General features: G+C 50.8%; 1 protein-coding gene across 2 annotated transcripts in view; it reads left to right on the forward strand.

Moving 5' to 3' along the window:
- Positions 1 to 22,256, forward strand: part of SELENOI (selenoprotein I) — a 31,646-nt gene that overhangs the window by 3,069 nt on the left and 6,321 nt on the right. For both annotated transcript variants that reach the window (XM_052809635.1, XM_052809636.1), the window contains exons 2-9: positions 12,607 to 12,675; positions 13,001 to 13,109; positions 14,907 to 14,981; positions 15,459 to 15,721; positions 17,241 to 17,349; positions 18,930 to 18,978; positions 19,438 to 19,618; positions 20,448 to 20,630. In XM_052809635.1, the coding sequence (XP_052665595.1) occupies positions 12,607 to 12,675; positions 13,001 to 13,109; positions 14,907 to 14,981; positions 15,459 to 15,721; positions 17,241 to 17,349; positions 18,930 to 18,978; positions 19,438 to 19,618; positions 20,448 to 20,630 (1,038 nt within the window). The remainder of the gene's footprint in view (positions 1 to 12,606; positions 12,676 to 13,000; positions 13,110 to 14,906; positions 14,982 to 15,458; positions 15,722 to 17,240; positions 17,350 to 18,929; positions 18,979 to 19,437; positions 19,619 to 20,447; positions 20,631 to 22,256) is intronic.

Raw genomic sequence — 22,256 nt, forward strand, 5'->3', positions numbered from 1 at the left:
GGTAATGAAGCCCCAGTCGGCCTCTCTGCAGCGCTCCCTTCCTATGTGTCTTGTTTGCTTGGGGAGCTTTTTTTCCTTTGCTATTTTAGCCTTAAGAAAGTGGCTGGTCCAGGCACAAATCTCTGATACTGGGTCACATATTCCAGCCTTGCTTTAGGTGTTGAGGTTTGTCCTGCTCTGCCCTTTCCTTGCCTTGAAGGTGTGACTCCATATCCATCAGTGCTCTGTCGATGAAAAGCCAGTTGACCTGGGTACAACTAACTGTTCTTGCCCAGAAAACTTCTGCAACAGCATAAACTGTCATCCCAAGTGGACAGAGCAAGGAAGGAGCAGTGTGGGATGTGTATGGATGGCAATGCAAAATAACGGAAGAGTAATTTAGCTGTTGCTGAGCTGCTTTCTCTGCCTCATCCCCAAAGTGGGCCTGTGTTTTTAACCTTAGTGGAAGAGGTCAGCGTGTGGCAGCAGCCACAGAAGGTGGCTCACATTGAGTAACTTGAATATGTACCTGAAGCCAGTGTAGCTGGAAGGCAGTGGGACCAGCCAAAAAGGTGATGCATAGTCAGAACCCTCTGCAGGAAGACTCCTCCAGTTCCTACTGCAAATGGCTGTGCAGCCTTTGACTCTGCCTCAGCCTTTAAGCTGTGCCAGGCAGAAGCTCTCCAGCCTGCACATGATAGTTTTGGAGAAGAGCAAGCAGATTTGGGGGGGGATGTGGAGGAGGCAACATGTGTCCAAGGGAAGGAACATGTCCTTGGAGAGGAGCTAGTGTCCCTGGAGCTGATAGAGCAGGAGCAGAAGAGCTTCATGCAAGATGATCCACAGCTTTCTCCAGCCCTGGCTGGTTTACTCCTCCCATTGCTGCCAGGAGCACATATGGGAAGCGGCGAGTCAGGAGTCCAGATGGTTTTAGCTTTGCAGCGTGCACATTTCTCCTGGCTGGGGGAGAGGTAGGTGTATGCTCCTTCTGTCACAGGCTGGCTCCATGCCACGGGTGGTAGGGGTGTAGAGGGAACTGTCCTTTAGCTGCTCGTGAAGGGACACTGAAGAGCTGCTCTGCTGAGGGAGCTGTGCAGCAAAAAGTGCAGTGTTATTGAAGAGTTTTTAATTTGTACCTCTAACAGTCCTTCCGCAGGACTGTGTGATTTGGGTGTAGCATACGTACCTTTGGAAGCAATTTAAGTTAAGCTAACCTACAATGGGAAGGAAGGGTTTCTTTGCTGGAACAAATACATCCTTTGTAGCTAATGTATTACGGCCCTGCCTGGCAGCAGCACGCTGAGGCTTTCCCCGAGGAGATGCTGTACGCGGCGGTCAGAGAGCCAGACAAACCCTAAGTGTGTCTGCTCTAGCGCTTCCTCCAGATTGTCAGCCTGGTGTAGATGATGGATGCTTCTGGCAGGGTGGAGGTTGTGATATCAAAAATACATCTCTTGTTTTGAGGCTGTAGAGCAGGATGCATGTGTCGACCTTCTGAAGAAAAGCAAACCAGACGCTCTGCTGCTGTTGAGTATGGAATGTCCTCTGCCAAAACCAGACACTCTGTTACTGTTAAGTATTGAATGTCCTCTGTCAAGAAAGTTGCAGCCAGGCACTGCTGTTTTGGAGCGTAAACCTTGCAGTTGGATGCCAGAGGTCATGATTTGCGTCTTAAAAACCTGTCTGCAAATTGCTTTCTGGCAGGCTTCTGGGCAACCTCCTTCTATAAATTTATAGGAAAGAGGGGAAATGGGACCGTCTGGAACAGTCACAGAGGTGTCTGCTCCTACTTTGGTTTCTCTAGGAGAAAGACCTACCCCTTTCTTCCCTCCAGACTGCCTCTGAGTCCTGTTTTCACAGAGCAACCCAAACAACTCTCCCTTGTGCAAGTTGTCTCTGCGTTTCCCCAGTGTGGTGGCCAGAGCTGGATGCAGCGTGTGAGCTGGAGCCTTGCCAGCACAGCAGAGAGGGGAAGGATGGCTTCGTGCATTGCATACAGCACTCGTGTTACTTCTGCTTGTGCGTCCCGATGAGCTGCACGTTGCTTTCTGCGGCATTGTGACTCTTGCAGCTCATTTCAGTGGGTTGCGAGGCTGTGCTCGCAGCTGCCACGTGCCAAAAGCAGCTGTGGAAAGTGAGACTGACTGCAAGTGGGGGGAGAGCACTGCAACTTAATGTGTCCTGTTAGTTACAGACAGCTTTGATGGTTTGTCACCGTCTTTTTGTATTCCAGTCACGTGCCCTGTGTTTCCTGTAGCCTTTCCTTGCCTGGTGTTGTCTGAGCTGCTTTTGATTCAGCTCTGCTCTGTGGGGTCCTGCACTGTACTGGAGTCTTCTGGTGTGATGGAGTCACTGATGACTATTCCTGGGGCACGTCTTATAGCCAGATGTGTGGTCGCTGTATGGCTCTTTCATCCGGCTCTTTCATCCAGCTCACGTAGGAGCAGGGAAAGTACTCGAGTGATGAGCGTTGTGTATGGGGCTCTGGCCACGTGCGTAAGTGGTCTCTGCTTGTGTGCTTTCCTCACCGTGTGAGCTGGGTGAAAGTGCAGGTACGAGCCTCTATTGTGATGCCACCTGGACCTTGGGCTTTCCTTAAGGGTACATGTTATCCTCAGGAGTAATGGTTTGGGGAAAATGCCAGCGAGGGAGGACGTGGCAGTGCCATTCCTTACATGTGGCATGGGAGGGATGTGAGAGGAAAGACAATGACACGTGTTGTGTTTGGGTCCAAAGGTGGGACAGGCTGGTGTCTCACCCCAGAAGCTTTGGGAGCAAGTATGTGTTCAGTAAGAGGAAAGTGAATTGGGGCTTGGGAAGTGCCTTTTATAGCAAAATTACTGCACCCTAAACCCCTTTCATTTCTGTGTCCTTGCTTCTGAGCAGGAGCTGTTGATGGCAGCCCATGGCTAACACACAACTAGCAGCAGCACGGGGGAGGCTGGTGGCAGCCTGCTCACTGGTGGCTCTTGTGAAGAGGTTCTTTGTCTCGTTACCTGCGTGGGCAGTAAAATGAAGTCCTCTTGGTGTCTGCTTCCGCATGCCTGCTGGGCTGAGGCTTGGGAGCAGCCAGCAGTGCTCAAGTGCTAGAAAAAATGTCCTGACTTGCTGCTCAGCCCAGCTTCTCTCTGCAGTGACCCACACTTTGCTGTGGGTTTGGCCGGCGATCTGCTGTGAGCTTGTTCCGTTCTCCCAGTGCAGAGGGGAGTACCTCGGCAGGTCCCAGCATCTCTCTCCTACTGAGATGTCCAGTGTAGAGCTGCCCAGAGCAGCTGCTGCAGGACGGCTGCAGCTGTGAGGGGTGACATCTCTTGCCTTGGGAAAGGAGGGCTCTTCTCCAGCTGCATGTTCCTGAGCATGGAGAAGGCATCTTGTACTGAGCATAGCTGTGTGGTTGAGAGCATGCAAGCTCTGTGGTGGGTTCATACATAGCAAAGATTTTGCACCAGGAGGTGTTGGTCTGTTATCCCACTAAGAAAGGCACTTGGATTCTGTAAGGTGCCGTTTAAGATGCTATTTATTAGACGTAACACTATAAGGAGAGAATAGTATAGGTAATCTTAGATCCCTTTTAGATGGCGGAAACCCCAGGTGGTGTAGCATCAAATGGGCCTCTGATACATGCGCAGCATGCTGGGCAGACCCCGTCCGTAGAAGACGCTTCCCTGATTTCGATCATTTGAGTTATTACAGGATTTTTTTACAGGAAAGCAACTCTATTGCTCATTTCCAGTGTCAGATGGAAAGGATGTTCGTGAGAGCTTCCTGCTGCACTTCTACATAAAGGCAAGGACACACAGGTGGCCCCATTACTGATGCTGAGTGGGAGCTGCCTGCAGGCTTCTCCACTGCAACGAGCTGGCTGAGTTTATCCTGTGGCCGAGGGATCTGTGCAGCACAGCATGGGCCTGGGCGCACTCAGGCTGACTGTGATGTGGGTCACTGACTCCTCAATGTGCAGCGATCTCCTGGTCAGGGTCACTACAGTGGACTGGGTTTGCAGTATGTCAGGCACAGTTGTCCTGCAGTGTCAGATGAGACCTTAGCTTGGGAGACCTGGTGCACTGAATGCACCAAAGGGCTAGGCATCTAGCTTAAAGGATTTCTTTTTATTGTGGAAAGTACTCCCCATCTGGATGCTCTTCTCCCTTTTCTGCACCCTTCTTCCAGGTGGGAACCCCTGATCTCCTGGGCTGTCACCAGCCCAAGCCAGCACTGGCAGCAGACCTGCCAGGCACTGCAGAGCCACGAGTCGTGCATATATCATGCTTTGGCTGTTGATTGAACAGTTTCTATAGGTCCCTTAAGCAAACAGCATGAAGCAGGACTGCTGGTCCCATATGGTGTCCTCTCTGCCCTGAAGAAGAGGGTGCACTTCCCCTCAACCTCAGGAAATCCTCTTGCCTTCAGACTTCAAGTGCCATGGAGAGCAGGGCTACAGATGCTGCGCTGTGGGAAGCAGATGGCTGGAAGCTGTCCCTGGCAGGCTTTTATAGGCTGCTCTGGAAATACGAGCCCTAAAGACATCTCTGCAGGATTTGCTCTGCTGAGCAGAGACACCAATGTATGCCAGTGGCAGTTCAGACCAGTGGAACAACAACAAAACTGGTAGTGAGAGCAGCAGAAAGGAAAGCTTTTTGATGCTAGGGATGTAGATGTGAGGCTTGAGGCCGTGGTCATTAAAAGGCCAGTCTTCCCCACCCCCAGACAAACAGCTTGCCTTTTCCTGCAGGGTCCTTAGCAGGAAGGGTGTGAAGGAGGGGAAGCTTTTGAGCCCTATTCTTGAATCACTTAATTCCTTCCCCAAGGGCTCTTCTAATTGCTCTGACAGTGTGTCTCTGTCTGCCTTTAAACTGCGCACAGCTTCCCAAGGTGCTGCTTGGCTGCGCTGTGTTGCGGAGGATGCTGTAAGGAAGTCCAGAAGTCCTCCTAGACTCCATGACTTCTGAGATGAGCAGCTGTAAAAGTTAGAGGTGTTTTTTTTCTTTCTTCTCCTGTCCTGCAGTGAAATTCACAGTTTTGAACCTCTGCCCAGCTTAGTGTGTCCCTTGCAGCTTTTGTGGTCTGAAAACTGCCCAGCTGCCGTGGTTGGAGGAGACAGTAGCAGCGCTTTTAGGTTAACTGGAAACGACCTGGCTCATGAGCCTTGGCTGAGCTTTTGCTCTGTGCTAAGCAATGAGATGAGGTTAAAGGATTTATCTTGCTTTCTAGAGACACTTCTGATGTGTGTTGTAAGGTTTTGATGAGTGATGAGCTAGTTCCGCTCCCGGGACCTAGTCTGTGTGTGTTTACATCTCTTCATCTTGAACAATCCTGAAATTGCTGCCAGCAGCTTGGGCTGCTGTTTGGTGCTGCCACAGGTCTGGATTCTGAACGGTGGCCTTTACTCTACAGGGTATCAAAGATATTGAACCATGTTTTGGTGGGGGATTCCCAGACTCTCTGTTTTCAGCCATACAGTGGCAGTGATGAAGCCCTTTGTGGTTGGGGACCTACTGCTACTTCAGTCCATGGTGGGTCCTGTAGGGTTTCCTCGGAGGAAATTCAAAGGTCTGTGGGTTTCTATATGACAAGATGACTTGCTCACGGACATGCAGTTTAGCTGTGTTGGCTGCCAAACAGCTGGTGCACCAGCACGACTGTCAGGCCAGGGCTGCTCCTTCTCTTGGTGGTTTGGTTGATTCTCACGGGGTGAGGCTTGTGATGCTGCAAACCACCTCTCTGCTGCTTCTTTCTGGGGAGGGGAGCTGTCTTTGGCTCTGCACTGCTGTTTGTGTGGTTTTTTTAACTGCAGTCCCTACCCTTACCAGCAGAGTGTTATGTACTATAGAGGGTTATGTGCTTTGGAAGAAAATGTTTTATTTGTGCCTTTCACATAGGCTCTGTTGAAACTTGAAGGTAGTCTTCCCCCTCCTTCCCTGCAGTGCCTTGCTTCATCTGTAATCATCTCCAGTTATGCGTGGGCTTGTGTTTTCCTTTGATAGGTATACTTTAAAGTTCAACTTGATTTCTTTTTTAGGGATTGTAACAAATTCTCTTTTCTTGCACTGACTCGTGTATTCTCCTGGTTGGTGGGTTGGCATCAAACCCAGCTGTTTCCTGAATTTGGCCCACTTCTGCCTGGCCTTGTGGTCCTCTGGAGAGGAGACTGGGGTTGCAATCTTGCAAGCATCCGCACCTCCCCAGTGGCTCATGGCCTCTGTGAGGGGAAGCCCAGCCTGGAGGGGTCAATTCACCTCACTTGACCCAGCAGAAAACTGGGTTTGGGGTGGTCTGCTGGGTCTGAATGCCCTCAGGAGGGCACAGGGTGGATGTCAAAGTGTCCCTGGGGATGGAGAGCAACTGCTGCCTTCTCCCCTGCCCCCTTGCCCACGTTGCATTGCCGTGCTCACCCTGGTCCCTTCTGTTCTCCTTCGGCACTAGGAACAGGCTTGCAAAACTAGTCTGATCCCCCTCTCAGGTACTTCAGCCCTCTTTTTCAAAGTCTGAAACAGCTCTGGCAGCTGTAGGAAAGCCTTTAGGCTGTTGCAGTGTTATTGTAACAGGCTTCCTGTTTGTGTGTTTTTGCTTCTGCCTTTTGTTTCTCCCCCTGTTTTTCCTCCCCAGAGTCACTGCTCTGATCCCTTGATTCCCACTCCAGAGGCTCGTCGCTGGCTGATCCTCCTCTAACTGTATCCCAGCCTCAGGCCCCTGAAGGTTCATGTTTCCCACTCCTGTGCTCACCATCTGTGCATCCTTTCTGCAGCCGATCACCTCGAACTGTAGCGGAAGCGGTGGTGACCCATATTCATGGATATTTAATGCTCCCAAACAGAGAGAGCTCCTGGATGCAGTGGAAATTGGCAGGCTGTTTGCTGAAGCCTGCCATCAACATCAAGTGTTGCTCCATGTTATGTATCCATGAGGAAATGATTCCCCCCGCCTCCCCCAGCATGGTGATGGGAAGGGGTCAGGACTCGGCAGTAGGGTATTGGGGCTGGCTGCCTGCTCCGTCCCACTGCGGGGTGGCCCCGGTGCCGGCACAGAGCTGCAGCCCTCTGGATGAGCCGGCTGGAGCTCACGCAGCCAAGGATCGACTTGGGTGTGGGCTCCCTATCAGGTGGGTCTTCGTAAGGTGAGCTCCTGGGGTGACCACAGGCAGGTCATATCCCTCTGCAGTACTTCTGCTCTGAGCTTTAATTGCTAGGTGTCTAAAACCTGCATGGTGAAAAGCAGGCAGGAGGAGGGAAGCGATGCCGGCGTTGAAGCTTGCGCTGCTGACTGCTTGGGCAGTCGTTCCTGTCGCAGGGCAGGCAGACGGGACATCCTTCGTGCTGTTTTCTGCCTGCTGAGCTGCTGCTGCTTGTGGTGGGAGCCAAACCATTCTGCTGGTGTGGTGGTTGCGGGTTTACCACTGCCAATGTAATCCATTCTTATGCCAGCTGAGAAATGACCTTAGAAAAGATAAACAGGACTCGAGTTAATAAGTATCATTAAAGCACGATGTGACTTCTCATGCATCAGTGCAGTGTGGGCATAGTGCAAACGTGACTTGTTTGCACTGGCACGGCTCTGCTCAATTAAGTTTGCCGGGATTTGTCGAGTTCGCTGCCTCCTGGCTTATCTCGAGTCTGATGGGAGAAGGTTCTTAGCTTTGTGCCCTCTTTGTACTTAAGGAGATTTATAGGAAACAGCCTTATGGACTTGCTGGAGCTGCTCTGCTGAGGCTTTCTCTGCCCTGCTCCTTCTGCCAGTGCAAGCAGTGATAGGCCAACTTGCGGCCAGCAGCGCAGGCTGCCATGGACCTTGCCGGAGTGCCTGTGAGCAAAATGCAGTGTACAAATCCTTCTTTGCTTGCTGTCCGCAGCGCAGGTGCCTGTGCCACCAGTGCTGTACTCCCCCAGCCTACCCTGGATCCGTTTGGATGTCTGACACTGGTGCGCCCAGGGCACCCGTGCGACAGCGTTTGGTCTGCTGCTGGCTCCGGGTAACCAGATTACTTAAAAGTGGAATTGTTTTTCTGACAGGAAGGCTATTAGTAGGATCTGAGCTATAAATCTGTATTTTTTTTTCCTCCTTGAACACATAATTGGATCTTCCAGAAACATCCTGGTTGCATGATTAATGTTGTTTTTAAGTTGTATGAGCCATTTGTGTCTCTAAATCCCATAATGATGCCAGTCAGCTCACTGCTGCACCTGTGGTGGTACCAGGGCAGCCGGGACAGTCTGCTGGCTGTTGGGGTGCCCTGTGGCACCCTGTGGGGTGGCTGGATGGAGCACGCGGGGGGCTGAGTGATCCCGTGGCTGTCCTGGCACGGACAGGGCACAGGGGAGGCTGCTGCTGCACAGTGTGAGTGATGGGATTGTTGCTGCAAAGTTGGCTTTGCTGTTTTCTTAAGAAGTTTAAAACCAAATGCTGAGGGGACTGTCTGGGCTGGGTTCCCTCCCTCCTGCAGTGGTAAGGAGAAGCAGTGTCTGCATGCAACAATGCTATTGTAGAGCAGGGCCCATTACAAATGTCTGTCTCCTTTGAGAAGGAGGCTCTGAGGCATACAAAATTCCTTCTGTGCGCTCACGCTTTTCCTTTGATGTTCTCTCCCTGAAAATGAGGGAGAAATCAACAGTCCTAGCTGGTGGTAGTCATCGGCCATGATAGATGACTTGGAGAGGGCTAATAGTCACATGCGTGAGTCACTAGACCAATGCGTAGAGATCCAAAACGGAAAAGGTGACGCTAATTTGCAGTGAGGATGAGGTGGGGGAATGACAGTGTGGTGAGCTAAAACACCACTGTGTTTACAGCCTGGAGAGTGTTTCATCAGAGTAACCGCAGCAGCTGAGTGTGAGATGAGCTCTGGGGGAGTATGAGCCCCATGCCTCAGCCTGGTGCTCTCGGGCTCCTTCCTCAGCTTTGCTCCAAGGCACAAGCATGTATGAACAGGCAGATCGAGACAGATATCCCGAGCCTGTATTTCTCTGGGAATGTCAGTCTCCAAAAATGTTGGCCCTGGAGGGCTGACGCAGGAATGAGGAGCCTGGCTGAGGGCTTCCTTCAAGGATAGGCTGCTGCCTCTGTCACCAGCATGGTGTGACCTGCTCTCTTCCCACGTTGTGGGCTGGAAGGTGAGTGGCCAGAGGAGTGAGCTGCAAGTGAAGTGTCTCTACAGCTTGCTTTGCTTCCAGCTCTGACCACGCAGAGGGCCCACACCTGGAGGACGTGATGACCGTGCCTGTGTTGCCTGTCCCTCCTCCTTCACCTACTGCCAGCGTCCCCAGCAGCGCTGCTGGCTTGCTGTCCTCTGCAGAGTGCATGTGCCGTGCAGGTTGTGACCCTCTTCTTGCTAGTGCAGAAAGGTAAAAAGGTGGAATGTCTGCAGGAAGAAAACCAGATGACAAAAGGCAGTTGTGGGGAGGCTAGGTATGGTGGAAGTTTTTGAGTTTTTAGTTGAAGGTGCCTGGCAGGTCATTGGTATTTTGGCAGGCGGCTGTCCTGGGCAGGCAGCCTTGTCCTGGATGCCCAGGAGCACCATCCCTTAGGGTGGCAGGCAGCCTGGCACCACAGCCAGCCCCAGCTCGGTCCCCTCGGTCTGTTGGTGTCCTCTGAGCTCGTAGAGCACCTACCTGCCTTGCTCAGCAGGCAAAGAAGTGTCCCTCCAGGAGACCAGTTGGAGCTGGGGTCATTGTATCAGCAAACCTCTGCAAAAAAGCTGCCCTCTCCCCCGAGAAACAGGTTGTTCCAGGTCTTTGAGTTCTCCAGGCAAGGTGGGAACACGTATGACCATGGGGAAAAAGCTGCTTATTGACTATTATCCCCAGCCTTTGAGGGGAGAGGGGAAGGCTTCCCGGGACATGGGTGTGGGGAAACTTCCCCGAGGTACCTTACAAACACGAGCACAGAAACTCTGGAGCACTTCCCCTGCCTTGCTCCAAGCTTTGCGTCTGTTTTCTTGTTCCAGGCTGTTTTGGGGATAATGAGATTTAATCAGTCTCCAGCTCTCCTCCTCCCCTAACTAGTGGTTCAAATCCTATTATCTTGTAAAGCGTTTGGAATTCTGTCCCCTGAAATTGCATTAAGCTGGGATGGAAATTCCTTGCGGCTTAAACCTCGCCTCTGTATGGCATCGAGCTCAGTGTTTGTTGCTCCTTGCTCTGCAGCTCCTGTGGGCTTGCTGGCATGGGGATGTAAGTGCCTGGGCGAACCCCCAGGCAGGCGGCCTGATCTGTCACGGGGAGGGCAGGGAAGAGCTGGTGGGGGTACAGAAATGCTTGCCAAGGATGGGATTCACCCGATTAGGAACAAATGCTGTAAGCTCTTAGCCTGTGTGCTCAGAGCCTGGCGAGACGTGGTGCCCCTTCCTTGTGCTAGCATCTGTCTTGTAGGGTGTTGTTTTGCCCTTTCCCATCACTTTTTTCCCAGCTTCCAGGCGAGATGGGGTTTCCAGCCGAGGAGAGGAGCACGGGAGGAACAAAGCCTTGGGTGCAGAGTTCGTGGCTTGTTCAAGGCCGTGGGGTGCGTGGGGACCAGGAGCTGCTCTCTGCTGATGGGTTTCCTTTTACCAGCCAGACTGCTCTTATCTCAGAGAGTGCATAGGTTATGTCCGTGGTGGTGCAGGAGGGGTGGAGGCTTTGATCGCTTTCCATAACACTGCTCATAACCTGGGATTAGAGTCGCGTGAGGTGGTGGCAGGTGCTGATGCTGGGTGTTGTCCCAGCCGTGGGGTTCATCACCTGGGGTGGGTGGGTGCTGGCAGCTGCCCTGCTTGGCACCGAGCATGTGAGCTGAGGAGTTTCGTAGCCTATGAATTTTTTCTTGGGATTCTTATCAAAGTGTTACTTGGGGAAGAGGACTTTAGACGGGGTAATCTTTGCTAGGAAGCGGCTGTGAGCTGGAGAGCAGATAACAGCTCGTGGTGCTCTTGAGAGCCAAATGATGTCAAATTTTAACTTTCTAACTGGAAACTGTTTCATGGCTTGTCTAGGTCTTTGATTTTTATTTCTGTTTTTGTTTTCCCCACCATATACACACCCTGACCACCTCAAATGACCTAAAAGCAGTGGGATGAGCGGTAAGACCTCTTCCTCCCCATTTACCAAGGGCAGCAGCTGCCTCTGCAGAAATCTCGGCTCCTTAACGGAGAGAAGCTGTTCTGAGGAGCCCTCTGGCATGGGATACCTGTGGGCCTCCTGGTGTTCACCCACCAATCTTCCCCCTTTGGAAATGGGAACTCCAGCTCGCTGAGCTGGACACAGGCAAGGAGCAAGATGCTGATCCTTCACCAGGTCAGTGGGCAACTGCTTCAAAATGCTCTGCCCCAACTGAATAAGGAACAATGACATGGGTCCTACCTCCAAACAGTGAAATCTGTTGCCTGTTCTGCTATGATCACTTTGCTCCTTTGCTGGAACCAATCTCTGCCCCCACCTCCTGCAATGGGGCTGGGAGCCCCATGTCCCATGGTGCCCACCAACCAGCCCAGGTCACCTGCGTGGCTGCACTGGGAATCTGGTGCCTCTGCACCTCTCTTTAGTGCCAAATGACCCTCCGTGCCTGAAACTGTGATGGGATGTGTGGGATTTGGAGATACCTGTAGATGTGTGGTGGTATGGTGGTATACGTGGCGTTTTGGAGTATCTGCAGGACAAGGGAGGGGTTTGAAGACCTTGCTTATAAATATCTGCTCTCTTTCCGGGAGGAGAAAGTCTTCCAGGTGACTGGAGATGGGTGAGACAGTGATAGCTGCCATCTCAATGGGCTTAGTCCTTGACTGAAGCACGCCAGCTCTTGTGCAGGACCTCTGGGGTCAGTCACTGCTTGTGTCTGGGTTGCTCAGAGCTGTCAGCACAGAAATGTGTCCCCTGAAGCTCCCCGTTAGTATTCTGTCTGTCAGAGAACAGTCTTCTGTTTTCAGGACCCCACCAAAGGGGCTCATTGCTGTCCTCCTGCAGCCTTTGGCAAAAGGGGTGCCGGGGTGTGAGAGCTAAGAAGCCTGAAGACCAGCAGGGCTGCAGGAGTGGCCCCAGCTCTCATGGTTGGTGGGGAAGTCTCCCCCTGCCCTTCTGCATGTCACCTTTGGGTGCTGAGCCAAGAAGCTCGTCTTGTGGGGCAGGACTCTATAGGGTTGCTCAAGCAAGAGCATGCCAAGCTGTCCTCGGTGGATCAGTCCCATGGCATGGGTGCCTGGGGCCATGGGACTGTCACTTCTTCTCCAGCTTGTGAAGAGTGCCACCAGGCCTGCGGTGTGGCCATCAAGGTGCGGGGCTCTGGCAGGAGCGTTGGCTGCAAAAAAAGGTTGTGTGTCCTCGAGTCTCTCCTCGCCTTCCAAAAATCACTGCAATGGGCATGCTACCCACTATTCTTGTGGGGCTGCTCCCTGCGGAGGGGAGGCATTGGGTGCAGGCATGAGATGTGTACCTGAGAGCTGCCACTGTGGGTCCATGGCCAGTGTTGCTGGAGCTAGTGGGTGCTTTTCAGGTGGTTTAGCTCTGTCCCTGGTGAGACTCCATCCTTGTCCCAACTGTTCTTGCAATGCCAAGACTCGGGTAGCAGGTGTCCTTATGGATAGCTCAATATTCGGGATCTCTGGCTTTTCGTGAGTGTTGTTGGAGCCCTAACTATTGTTTTTTGTTTTTCCCTTGTCGTTCACAGTACAGTGCCGTGGACAGCAACCCCTTGTCTCTGTACGTTATGCATCCCTTCTGGAACACGATAGTGAAGGTGAGACCTCGTCCTACCCTGAGTGGAACAGCAAAACTCCAGTCACCACAAAGTCTTCTCTGTAAAACTGTCAGCTGAAAAGCCCTGCTTTGTTTGTGGTGCAACTAATTACAAAGGGCACTGCCTTCCAGCCTGCAGCCTGCCCCAAGCTCACTGCATCACAGCCTGAAGCTTCCTGCTGCCCCGTAATATGCCAGATGCGACTAAGCAGTGTTGTCTAATGCCCAGACGATTGTAACCAGGTCTGTGCCATGGCTGGGAGCAGCACGTGGTCCTTATTACGTGTTTTAATGAGTTCATGTGTTCTTTTGCTGCTTTCCCGTAGATCTTCCCTACCTGGCTGGCCCCAAATTTGATAACGTTTTCTGGCTTCCTGCTGCTTGTCTTCAACTTCTTCCTCATGGCATACTTCGACCCTGACTTTTATGCTTCTGGTAAGGCTGCATGTTCCTGTTCGGACACAAAGCATTGGAGTGGTGAAATCTGTCACCACCTCTGCCGTGACTTCTGGTGCTCATTGATAAGGCCTCTTAGTCTGGGCCTTTCCAGAGGCAGGTGGCTGTGCCAGAGGAGGGACAGAGTTGAGGGGTTGAACTCGCTGGGCTTCATGACGAGGACTTGTCTGAATATGACACTATGACACCTTCCCTCCGACTGCTGGGTGGACGTAAGACTGGCTGGCAGTGTGCAGGCAAGGGAGGAGGAAACAGCCAAAATATTGAGTAGGAACTGGCTCTGCTTACAGAGCAGACAAGAACCCAGTATCCTTATTTTAAAATCTTAAGAGGGTAATGTGGGAAATGCTGCTTCCCTGAAGTCAGCAGGTGGAGCCTTGTTCTTTGCATCCCAGCTAATGGCTCTCTTGCAAAAACATGCTAGCACCATATTCAGACTAACAAAGGCAAAATCCTCTTTCTCAGCTTCACCATTCTGCATAAGACAAGGATACGTACAGCTTTAAACTTTTTAAGAGTACCCATGTTCATCTGTTCGTGAATCCAAAGGTTCACTTGTGTCCCCTTCCTCATAATAACTCTCACTTATCAGTGGCTTCCTCTCTATATTTTTCTCTCCCTTTGCCCCTGCCAGGTTTGGTTTAGGTTGCTTAGAAGAGTTCTTCTAGTTCTTCTAAAACTGTGCCAATCATCAAAACACAGTTAAGTGGGAAAAATACCTGTTTCTTGGGATTGCCTTTATTGGTAGGTAGACAAGTACTGTTCTTGATATGCCAGACTTTCAAAAGCTTGGGTGGCATCAGTGGCTGTTAGCTAAGATTTGGACTGTGTTTTGGTCCATGAGCCGCAGGAAGAAAAGCTGACAGCAGCTCAGGGAAGGAAGCTCAATGTGAGAATCCCCAGGACATCAGGCATCCAGAAACTCGGCCTCTGCCAAAAGGATGATGAAGCTCATGCTTTGTGACCCTTTTACATATGTGTTATGCATGTCCTGCTTGGAAAGAGAACTTTTCATTTTGCTGGTGAGGCCTCCAGAAGCTTGTGCCTGCCTTCCCCGTTGGATGGTTTTGTAGACATGATGCTTTCCATTTGCTGCTGGAAAGGCACCATCATGCTGCTCTAAGGAAACAGGAGGTGGCATTTCACGGAATCATTGTTCTCCCTAGGAGACCTCCATGTGCCCTCCTGCGAGGCTGCTGCCAAGAAGCTGTTCCTGCTTTTTTGAAATGCACCTTTGGGCTCCCTGAGTTGCAGACAGCTAAGCTGGTTATCTGCTGAAACAGTGCTGGAGGAGGTGGAGATGTTATTAAGGAGGAACTCTGTTTCAATTGGCAGGATGCAGACTGGAGACTGGGCCAGGAATCCCGACGTGCTTCTGCAGAGGCAGGGTGTCGCCACATCTCAAAGAGGCTCTCCTCGATGCTCTGTGAGCAAGAGATTGAGGAGAGTCTGATCTGCACACACTTTCATGTCATGCATTTGGGCTACATTTGCTAGTTGCCATCACCAGTTCTTAGATCCCGTGACTTTGGGGAGCTGGGGATGGAGGACAAGTATGTCCTGGAAAAGTCCTTGGTGACCTGGCTTCACGTGCTGTTGTGGAATAGCTCTGTCATCACCACCTGGAAAGCTAACATCTCAGTTTGCTGTTTGAGTTCTGTAGGTGCTTTGTCTTGGTGAGCTGCCGGTCCTTGTTGCTGTACCTCTTGTGCCAAAATAAACCCGTTGAAAGTACGTACTGAGCTGCCCTGACTTGGGTCTTTCTGATCTCTGCAGCCCCTGATCACCAGCACGTTCCGAATGCGGTGTGGGTCATCGTGGGTCTCCTCAACTTCATTGCCTATACGTTAGGTAAGACTTTATCTAGTTGATTGTGGGAGTTTGTGTCTGTCATCTGTTCATGCTGCGGCTGCGTGTCATCTTATCTCCAAGCCCGTTGAGAAATTTTTGATTCTGGGTTTCTGCCATGCACTAATCCAATTGCTGCTCGGGCTGCTAGAGCAGTTTCTGGGAGCTGCTTTGCAAAGTGGATAGAAGGAAGTTGTCCCAGAGCAGCTGATGTGAAAGGAGGATGCTGGAACTGACTTTGAGATGAATTGTGAAGTTCTGTCTTTGGTCTGCTTTAAATAAATATAATCTTGCCAGACTGTTGCATTTTTTCAGTCTCAGATAGAGCAGGGGGGTGGGAAGCGCAGTCCCCATTAGAGGATGGAGGTAGAGAAAGCTGCTGTTCGCTGGCCGTGCACACTTTGTCGGCTGCAAACTGGCCCATTACTTTGCGTGGGGGCATCCAGCAAAACTCCCCATTTCTCCTTCTTCTCTTCCCAGATGGTGTTGATGGGAAACAGGCTCGCCGGACCAACTCCAGCACACCCCTGGGAGAGCTCTTTGATCATGGCTTGGACAGCTGGGCATGCGTGTACTTTGTCGTGACAGTCTACTCCACCTTTGGACGGGGCTCCACGGGTGTCAGTGTCTTCGTTCTCTACCTCCTCTTATGGGTGGTCTTGTTTTCATTCATCCTCTCCCACTGGGAGAAGTATAACACAGGGATTCTCTTCCTGCCCTGGGGATATGACATCAGCCAGGTGGTAAGTACACGCCGCCGCAGCCGCTGCTCAGCTTCAGCAGAAGCTCAATAAACTGCTAGCATGCCTGGGATGCATGCAGCTCTGCTGCGTGTCCAGAGCCTTGTAAATTGGTCACTGCAACGCTCTCTGGAGGTGGGTGTCTTCGGCCTGTCTCCAGGCACTGTGGAGGAGGAGAGCTTTCCAAGACTGCTTGCGTGACTTTGAGCTTTAATTGCTTTAATGAGCCAGGGTCATGTGGCACTAGAGTTTGACTGCTCAAAACCATTAAATCTAAGGAGGTTTGTGCGGTGTGGTTTTTATTTTGTTCTGAGTAGCTTTTGTAGATGGACTCTTCACAAAAAATGAGGCTTGAAGAATGGATATTGCCTTGTGTTTCCTCTGCCTGGTTTCCGCTATCCTAAGATGCATGTTTTGGCCACCTAAATCATTGCTCTAATTAGTTTCCTGCGTTACACAAACGTGGGTACATTCAAGTCTAGAAGTTTGGGGTGCCTTTTGGCACTAGCAGGATATGTGCCAAAATGTAGCAGAGTATCTAATTGGCATGTTAATCACTGTGCCTGGAGCAAAGGTTCCTGGGGAGGTGCCCCTCTGTACCGTGGTAACCAGGCAGTTGATGTTAAGACTGGCAGTGATGGACCCTTTGGTATGTTGGTATGTCCATCTCCCATTAAGGACTCCTCTGCAGGAAGCTCTTTCTGAAGAGCCCATCAGAACTGGGAGCACGCTCTGGATGATACAATTCACCTTTGCTGCTGGCAGCTGTCTTTCCTAGCCAGGATGCAATCTCACGGCACTGCGCAGCACATAGTACTCCTTTTATCTTCTGGCTTATCAGATGCTGGCTGGGAAACGCAACAAGTTGGAAGGAGAGTGTGATTAATGCACCTGCATTAATTGCAATAATCATCTCTGCTGGTAAAAGGAGACTGTAGCTGGTCCCCTCTGCCTATACTCTGGCCCCTTTTTCCAAAAGCATTGCTTAACCCTAATGCTTTCAGATCTCTGCCTATTGCAGAAAGGCAGGGGGTGGAGGGCTAAGCCACCCTGCAGCATGCTTCACCCAGCTTCAGGGTTACTATTAAAACTGAAATATCCCTTGTTAGCTTTTTGCCTGTAATTGCTTCAGCAGATGGGTAAGAGTCCCCGAACAAACCCTTCAGGGTCACTGCAACTTGTAGTATGAAAGCTGTCTCGTGCTTCAAGCATTTTGTGAGTTCAAGCTGTGGGAGGGCATCTTTGCTCCTGCTGCGAGGAGCAGCTCCTGGTCATATCCTTCTCAGCAGCTCAGCTACTATGCTTAACTAGAACTGGTCTCATAACATGGGATGTTTCTGGATTTTTTTTATTTTTCTCCTTCCTGCCACTGGGGAGAACTGAACATGATGTAGCTTAGAGCGTACTTCTCGAGCTGCCTTTCCCTGAAGCTGCCTGGCACGTGCGTTGCGCTGCCGGGTAGGGTGCTGCCAGACTTGCCTGTCCAGTTGCTCACGCCTGCTTGTCCTGTGTTTTCTTTCAGACCATTTCAATTGTCTACATAGTGACAGCCATTGTGGGAGTTGAGGCCTGGTATGCACCTTTCCTGTTTAATTTCTTATATAGAGACCTATTCACTGCAATGATTATTGGTAAGAAACTCCATGTTGAAGCCTGTCTTTTAAACTCCACCTTTTTAACAAAACACAATGTCTTAATTATATGATAACGCTGTTGTGTTTGCTGTAATGAAAGCTCCTGTAGGCTGTTATTGAAGTGACTAATTGAGGGTGTTCTAGCAGCCTGCCCTTTCCCAGGATTTCAAAGTATTGTTGTCTTCCGTGTAATTACTTTGGAGAAGTTAACTCCAGTCTGCCTGGGTCTGTGTTGACCAAAAGGGCAAGGAAGCAGAGTGCTGCGCTCATGCCTCAGATATATTTTGTGCCAATCCTGAGGGTATAGGTGCATGCTGCTGTTTGGGGGATCAGCCCTGGTGCTGCCTACCCGGGGCTAAGGGTTTGTGCAGGCAGACACAAAATGGTTCCCGGCCTGGAGCGGCACAGCGGGCCGATGAGAGCGGCTGAGGGTTGTGGCTGCTGCTCGGGGCCGGGTGTGCCAGGATACTGGGAGGCAGCTGGAGCCAAGCACTGGTCCCTGGATGCTAAACAGGAGACTCCCTCGTGCCTGGGACCTGTGAGCGTGTGAAAACATGTCTCCTCTAAATAGCTGTGTTGCCTGAGTGCTGGGGCTGCAGGCATTGCGTTGCCCAGGGGAAGCACAGTTTGTTTTCTGCGAGAGTTGTGGAGTTTTTAGGGGATAACACGCAGCCCAGTGCGTGGGTGGGTACTGGAAGCTGGCGGCCAGCAGGGACACCCTGGCACTTGGGCTGTTTGCAGAGTGTGCTTGGTTTGCTGCCTGGGGCTCCGTCTCGCCCTGCAGCACATTCGGGGCAGGACCTAAAGCCCAAATGCTGTGCAGGAGCCTGAGGCTGCTGCAGGAGGGAGGTTACAGCCATGGAGGTGGGGAAAAGCACTCTGCGGTTTGGGGATCCTCCCCTCCATCCACCCATCTAAAAATGAAATAAAAAAAAAAAAAAAAAAGCCCAGCCTTTCTCTCCAGGGGTCAGTCAGAACGAGCTGCTGCAAAGGGGAGAGTAATGTAGGTGAAGCTTAGCTGGGGAGAGCTGTCTTTGCTTAATGAAATTTGGCTTATTCAGAAGTTCTTTCTTGGTTTAATTTTTCTTAGTCTATGTCCCTTTCTTTAGGGGTTGATTGTAGCTACTCAATTTCAAGTCAGTATGTCTTGAATTGTGTTAAATCTAGTGATTGCACTTTTCTTAATCAGGTGGATATTCTGAGCTTTCCTTTGGCAGTTGTATAACTTAACATATGAATACTCCACACTTGCGGAGTTCGAACTCACCTCATGTCTCTTTAAAGATGGTATTATAATGAAACTTCATAAATTATTAAAACATAATACTGGGCTCATTAATGCAACTTTTAAAAATTGAAATGTCTTTAATTTATGGCAGACCTTAACTTGTAATTACAGCTCTTGGACCAGAATTATGAGCACCTACTTTTAAACGTGCCGAGCTATTCTTGGTGCACCCCTGAGCTATTTTTGTTGAGAGCAACTTAAACCAGAGCACAACCACCTGCCTGTTCGTGGGGTGCACGTGATGGTCTCCCTCTATTGTGGGGCAGTAACACGGCTTTTTCTCTTCCAGCTTGTGCACTCACTGTGACGCTGCCGATGAGCCTCTATAACTTCTACAAGTAAGTTTCTCTGTCCTCAGGACTCCCTCCCTGCACTAGCACCTTTGCAAGAGCCCCCAGAGTCTCTTAGAACTTGGTTTCCTTAGTAGTATTCAGACGACTTGTTTTCCATGTGGCAAAATGGCTCTGACATACCAGAAGGCGCCAGTTTACAGGGTGCACTGGGAGGAGGAGGCTGGCAGCCTGCTCAGCAGCATCTTGCAGAGAAGGGCCACCAGCTTTTGTAGGCTTGTCCTGTTGGTCACAACCCAGACAACCAGGTGCTTCTGTAATTCAGGAGGCTTTTTGGGTTACCAATCAAGGTGTGCATCTTCCTTGTCTAACCGTGGTTATGACTGATACCAGCAGTTTTGAGTAGCAGAATGGCCAATGAGATTTTGCAGCCCTCTCCTGAAAGCAGGGACCAGGTATTTCTCAGCTGTGGTTCCAGGTATTTTCATGTCTTTGCTTGCCTTTCAGGGCCTATAAAAATAACACCTTGAAGCACCACTCTGTGTATGAAATCATGCTGCCACTGGTATCCCCAGTGTTGCTCTTCCTGCTCTCCACCACATGGATCTTCATGTCCCCAACAGACATCCTGGAGGTCCATCCCAGGCTCTTCTATTTCATGGTTGGAACAGCCTTTGCTAACATTTCTGTAAGTGGCTTTTGCTTTATGCTCCAGTTTATCCCCTGGGAAGTGTGAAGCCTGCCAGGATGCTTGGGAGGCAGGAAGAAAAAGACCAGCTCAGATGTGAGGAGAGAAGGGAGATGTGAAGATTAACTTAACAGCTTTACTATTTTGCTATGGTTGAAAGAGCAGACAGGAAACTAGACAGGATTTGGAGTCTGCGAATTTTGTGCTGCAGCTCTCACTCTTGGGAAACTAGAGAATTAGTTAAATTGAGTGTCTTTACACAAGCATGCATCCTCTGTGTTGTGAATAGCAAACTGCTAATACAAAAGGAGTTCCTGCTTCCTTTTTCTGGGAGAAACTTAAAATGTAGGGGACTAAAGCTTTTTGTCAAAATCTGATTTAGCTGCATATTGCATCTGTGCTTGCTTGAGACCTTAACAAAGGCACCTGTGCTTGTCACCTCAGACGCATGGCTGAGCAGCTCTGTGTGTGCATGCCCTGGGTCGAGCAGCTCACGCTGCTGCTTGGCAGGATTTTCTGCTGATCGTGCAGGTAATGCTGGTAAGGCTTGGTCAGCTCAAAGGAACTCCTTTTTCTTTTAAAGATGCCCTTGATGCCTGTTTCCCTATTACATTCCTGCCCGACGAGGCTTTGCTCTGTGTCTCCCACAGGAATTCTAATGCAAAGAAAGATCCCGAGTGAGAAACTCGGGGAAACTGCACGATGGTAGCTGTAAGTGCAGACGATTGGTACATGTATGTGTGTGACCATCCTCTCTGCAACTACAGACAGCTCTGGGCTTCCAGCATTGATGCTGGGTGCAAGCTCTGATAGCTTTCTCTTCCTGCAGTGCCAACTGATTGTCTGTCAGATGAGCAGCACACGCTGCCAGCCTCTGAACTGGATGCTGCTCCCCATAGCAGCGGTGCTCTTCGTGGTGATGTCCGGGTTCACGCCAAACAGCGAAACACTTCTCCTCTACTTGTTAACTGCTTTCCTCACCCTGGCGCACATCCACTACGGAGTGGTCGTGGTAGGTGAACTTGGCACGTGGGCTTTGGGCTTGGCTGCCGTGCTCTGACTGCAGGCTTTGCTTGGGTGCTGCTGTTGTTTGGGGCAGAGAATAGTCCACTTAAAAATGTGAATGTCAGTGGGAATGGCTCTCTTGTCATGCTGTCTGTGACCATATGAAACTTGAGCTGACTTCCTTGTCAGAGGCTTGCGCGGACTGGCGCATGGGTTTGAAGCAAGCTTCATCCAATGTGACGGAGGGGGCTGTTGTACCGGAGATTAGTTCAAAACAAATACTTGCATCTCTGCCACCGTGTTTAGCTCATCCTGGCTGTGGTTGTGGCTTAGTGACCAGCTTGGATGTAAGCCAGCATGGGTGACCTGCACCCTTGGGAAGGGTGACTCCAGCAGGTACCCAGAGCAGCAGATACTGTGCCTGCACATTGGGCAGGAGTGCTTAATTTGGGAGTCTTGGTATAGAAAGTTAAACTGCTGTTGGTGTTACTTTGATTGACGAGTTTGATCTGCAACCTCGGTGACGTGCCCTGCGCTGGAGTCACTGGGAGAGCCAGGATGGAAGGGGGGATGTCCCTGCTAGGGAAAGTGGGGACACTGCAGCTGCAATGCCTTCTCCCCTGCTGCAAGGGCTGTGTAGAGATCCAGGGACCGATTTGTTCCCCTTGCTCTGTGCCAGCTCTGCTTGACTCCCTGAGTTTTGATTAAGAGAGAGAACAAACTCAGAGGAGACTGAGTCCCATTAGAAATGCTCCAGGAAGCTGCTGAGGAATGAGGGCAGGGGACCCGATGTCCCTTACAGAGCTGGCTGCTGCCACGTGTGTACACCCTCCCGGGGAAGCCCTGTCTCCTGGGAACTCCAGCTTTAACGTGGAGCCTCCAGAGTCGAGTTTGAACTGTAATTACAGCAAAGAAGTAATAGCCAGGTTGTCTTGTCTTTCCAATTAGTGTAATGAGGCTTCTGTGCAAGAAGGATTTGAATAGCTAAGAAGCTTAAATAAATTTGGTCTTGGAATCATAGCTGGAGATGGGGACTGAGCGGATGGTGTAATCCTCCTGCCTAGGCTTGCCCATCCCCTGCAGTGAGCTTCTTAGTGCTCTGCTGCCCTGAGCTTGTGTTCCCCTCGTTACCCTCCTCCAGCTTTCCAAGGGCCCATCTGCGCAGTCTTCTCTTCCAGGAAAAAAGAAACTTTGAGCTGAAGAGCCTTTTAAGGCTCTGGGACTGGGACATAATCCCAAACTGCTCTGAATTTGGGAGTAATGATTAGGAATAAACCCTCTGCCCTGACTCTGTGCCCAGCTCAGCCTCCGATGCTGCTCAGCACTGCTCGCTCTTGGTTCTGCAATGACTGTTACCTTGCAGTCACCAGATGCCAGTGCCACACCATCCATTTATCCTTCTGTCTGCGGTTCTCTGAACCATGCCTGAAAGCTCATTGCATTGTGCAGCTTTCGCTCCTCTGTGGTTTTCTCATGTCTGCAAAGGAGGTGGTGAATGCTTCTTCCAAAGACTGGTGTAAAAGGGGCCTGATTATCCAAAACCTGGTGTTGGGTTCCCCCCCTCTCTGTAGCCCTCCTATGTGTGTCTTCATGGTCAATGCGAAGTACCCAACCCCCAGTTTGAATTGCAAAT

Source organism: Harpia harpyja, chromosome 15 (genome assembly GCF_026419915.1).
Source record: "Harpia harpyja isolate bHarHar1 chromosome 15, bHarHar1 primary haplotype, whole genome shotgun sequence".
NCBI lineage: Eukaryota > Metazoa > Chordata > Aves > Accipitriformes > Accipitridae > Harpia > Harpia harpyja.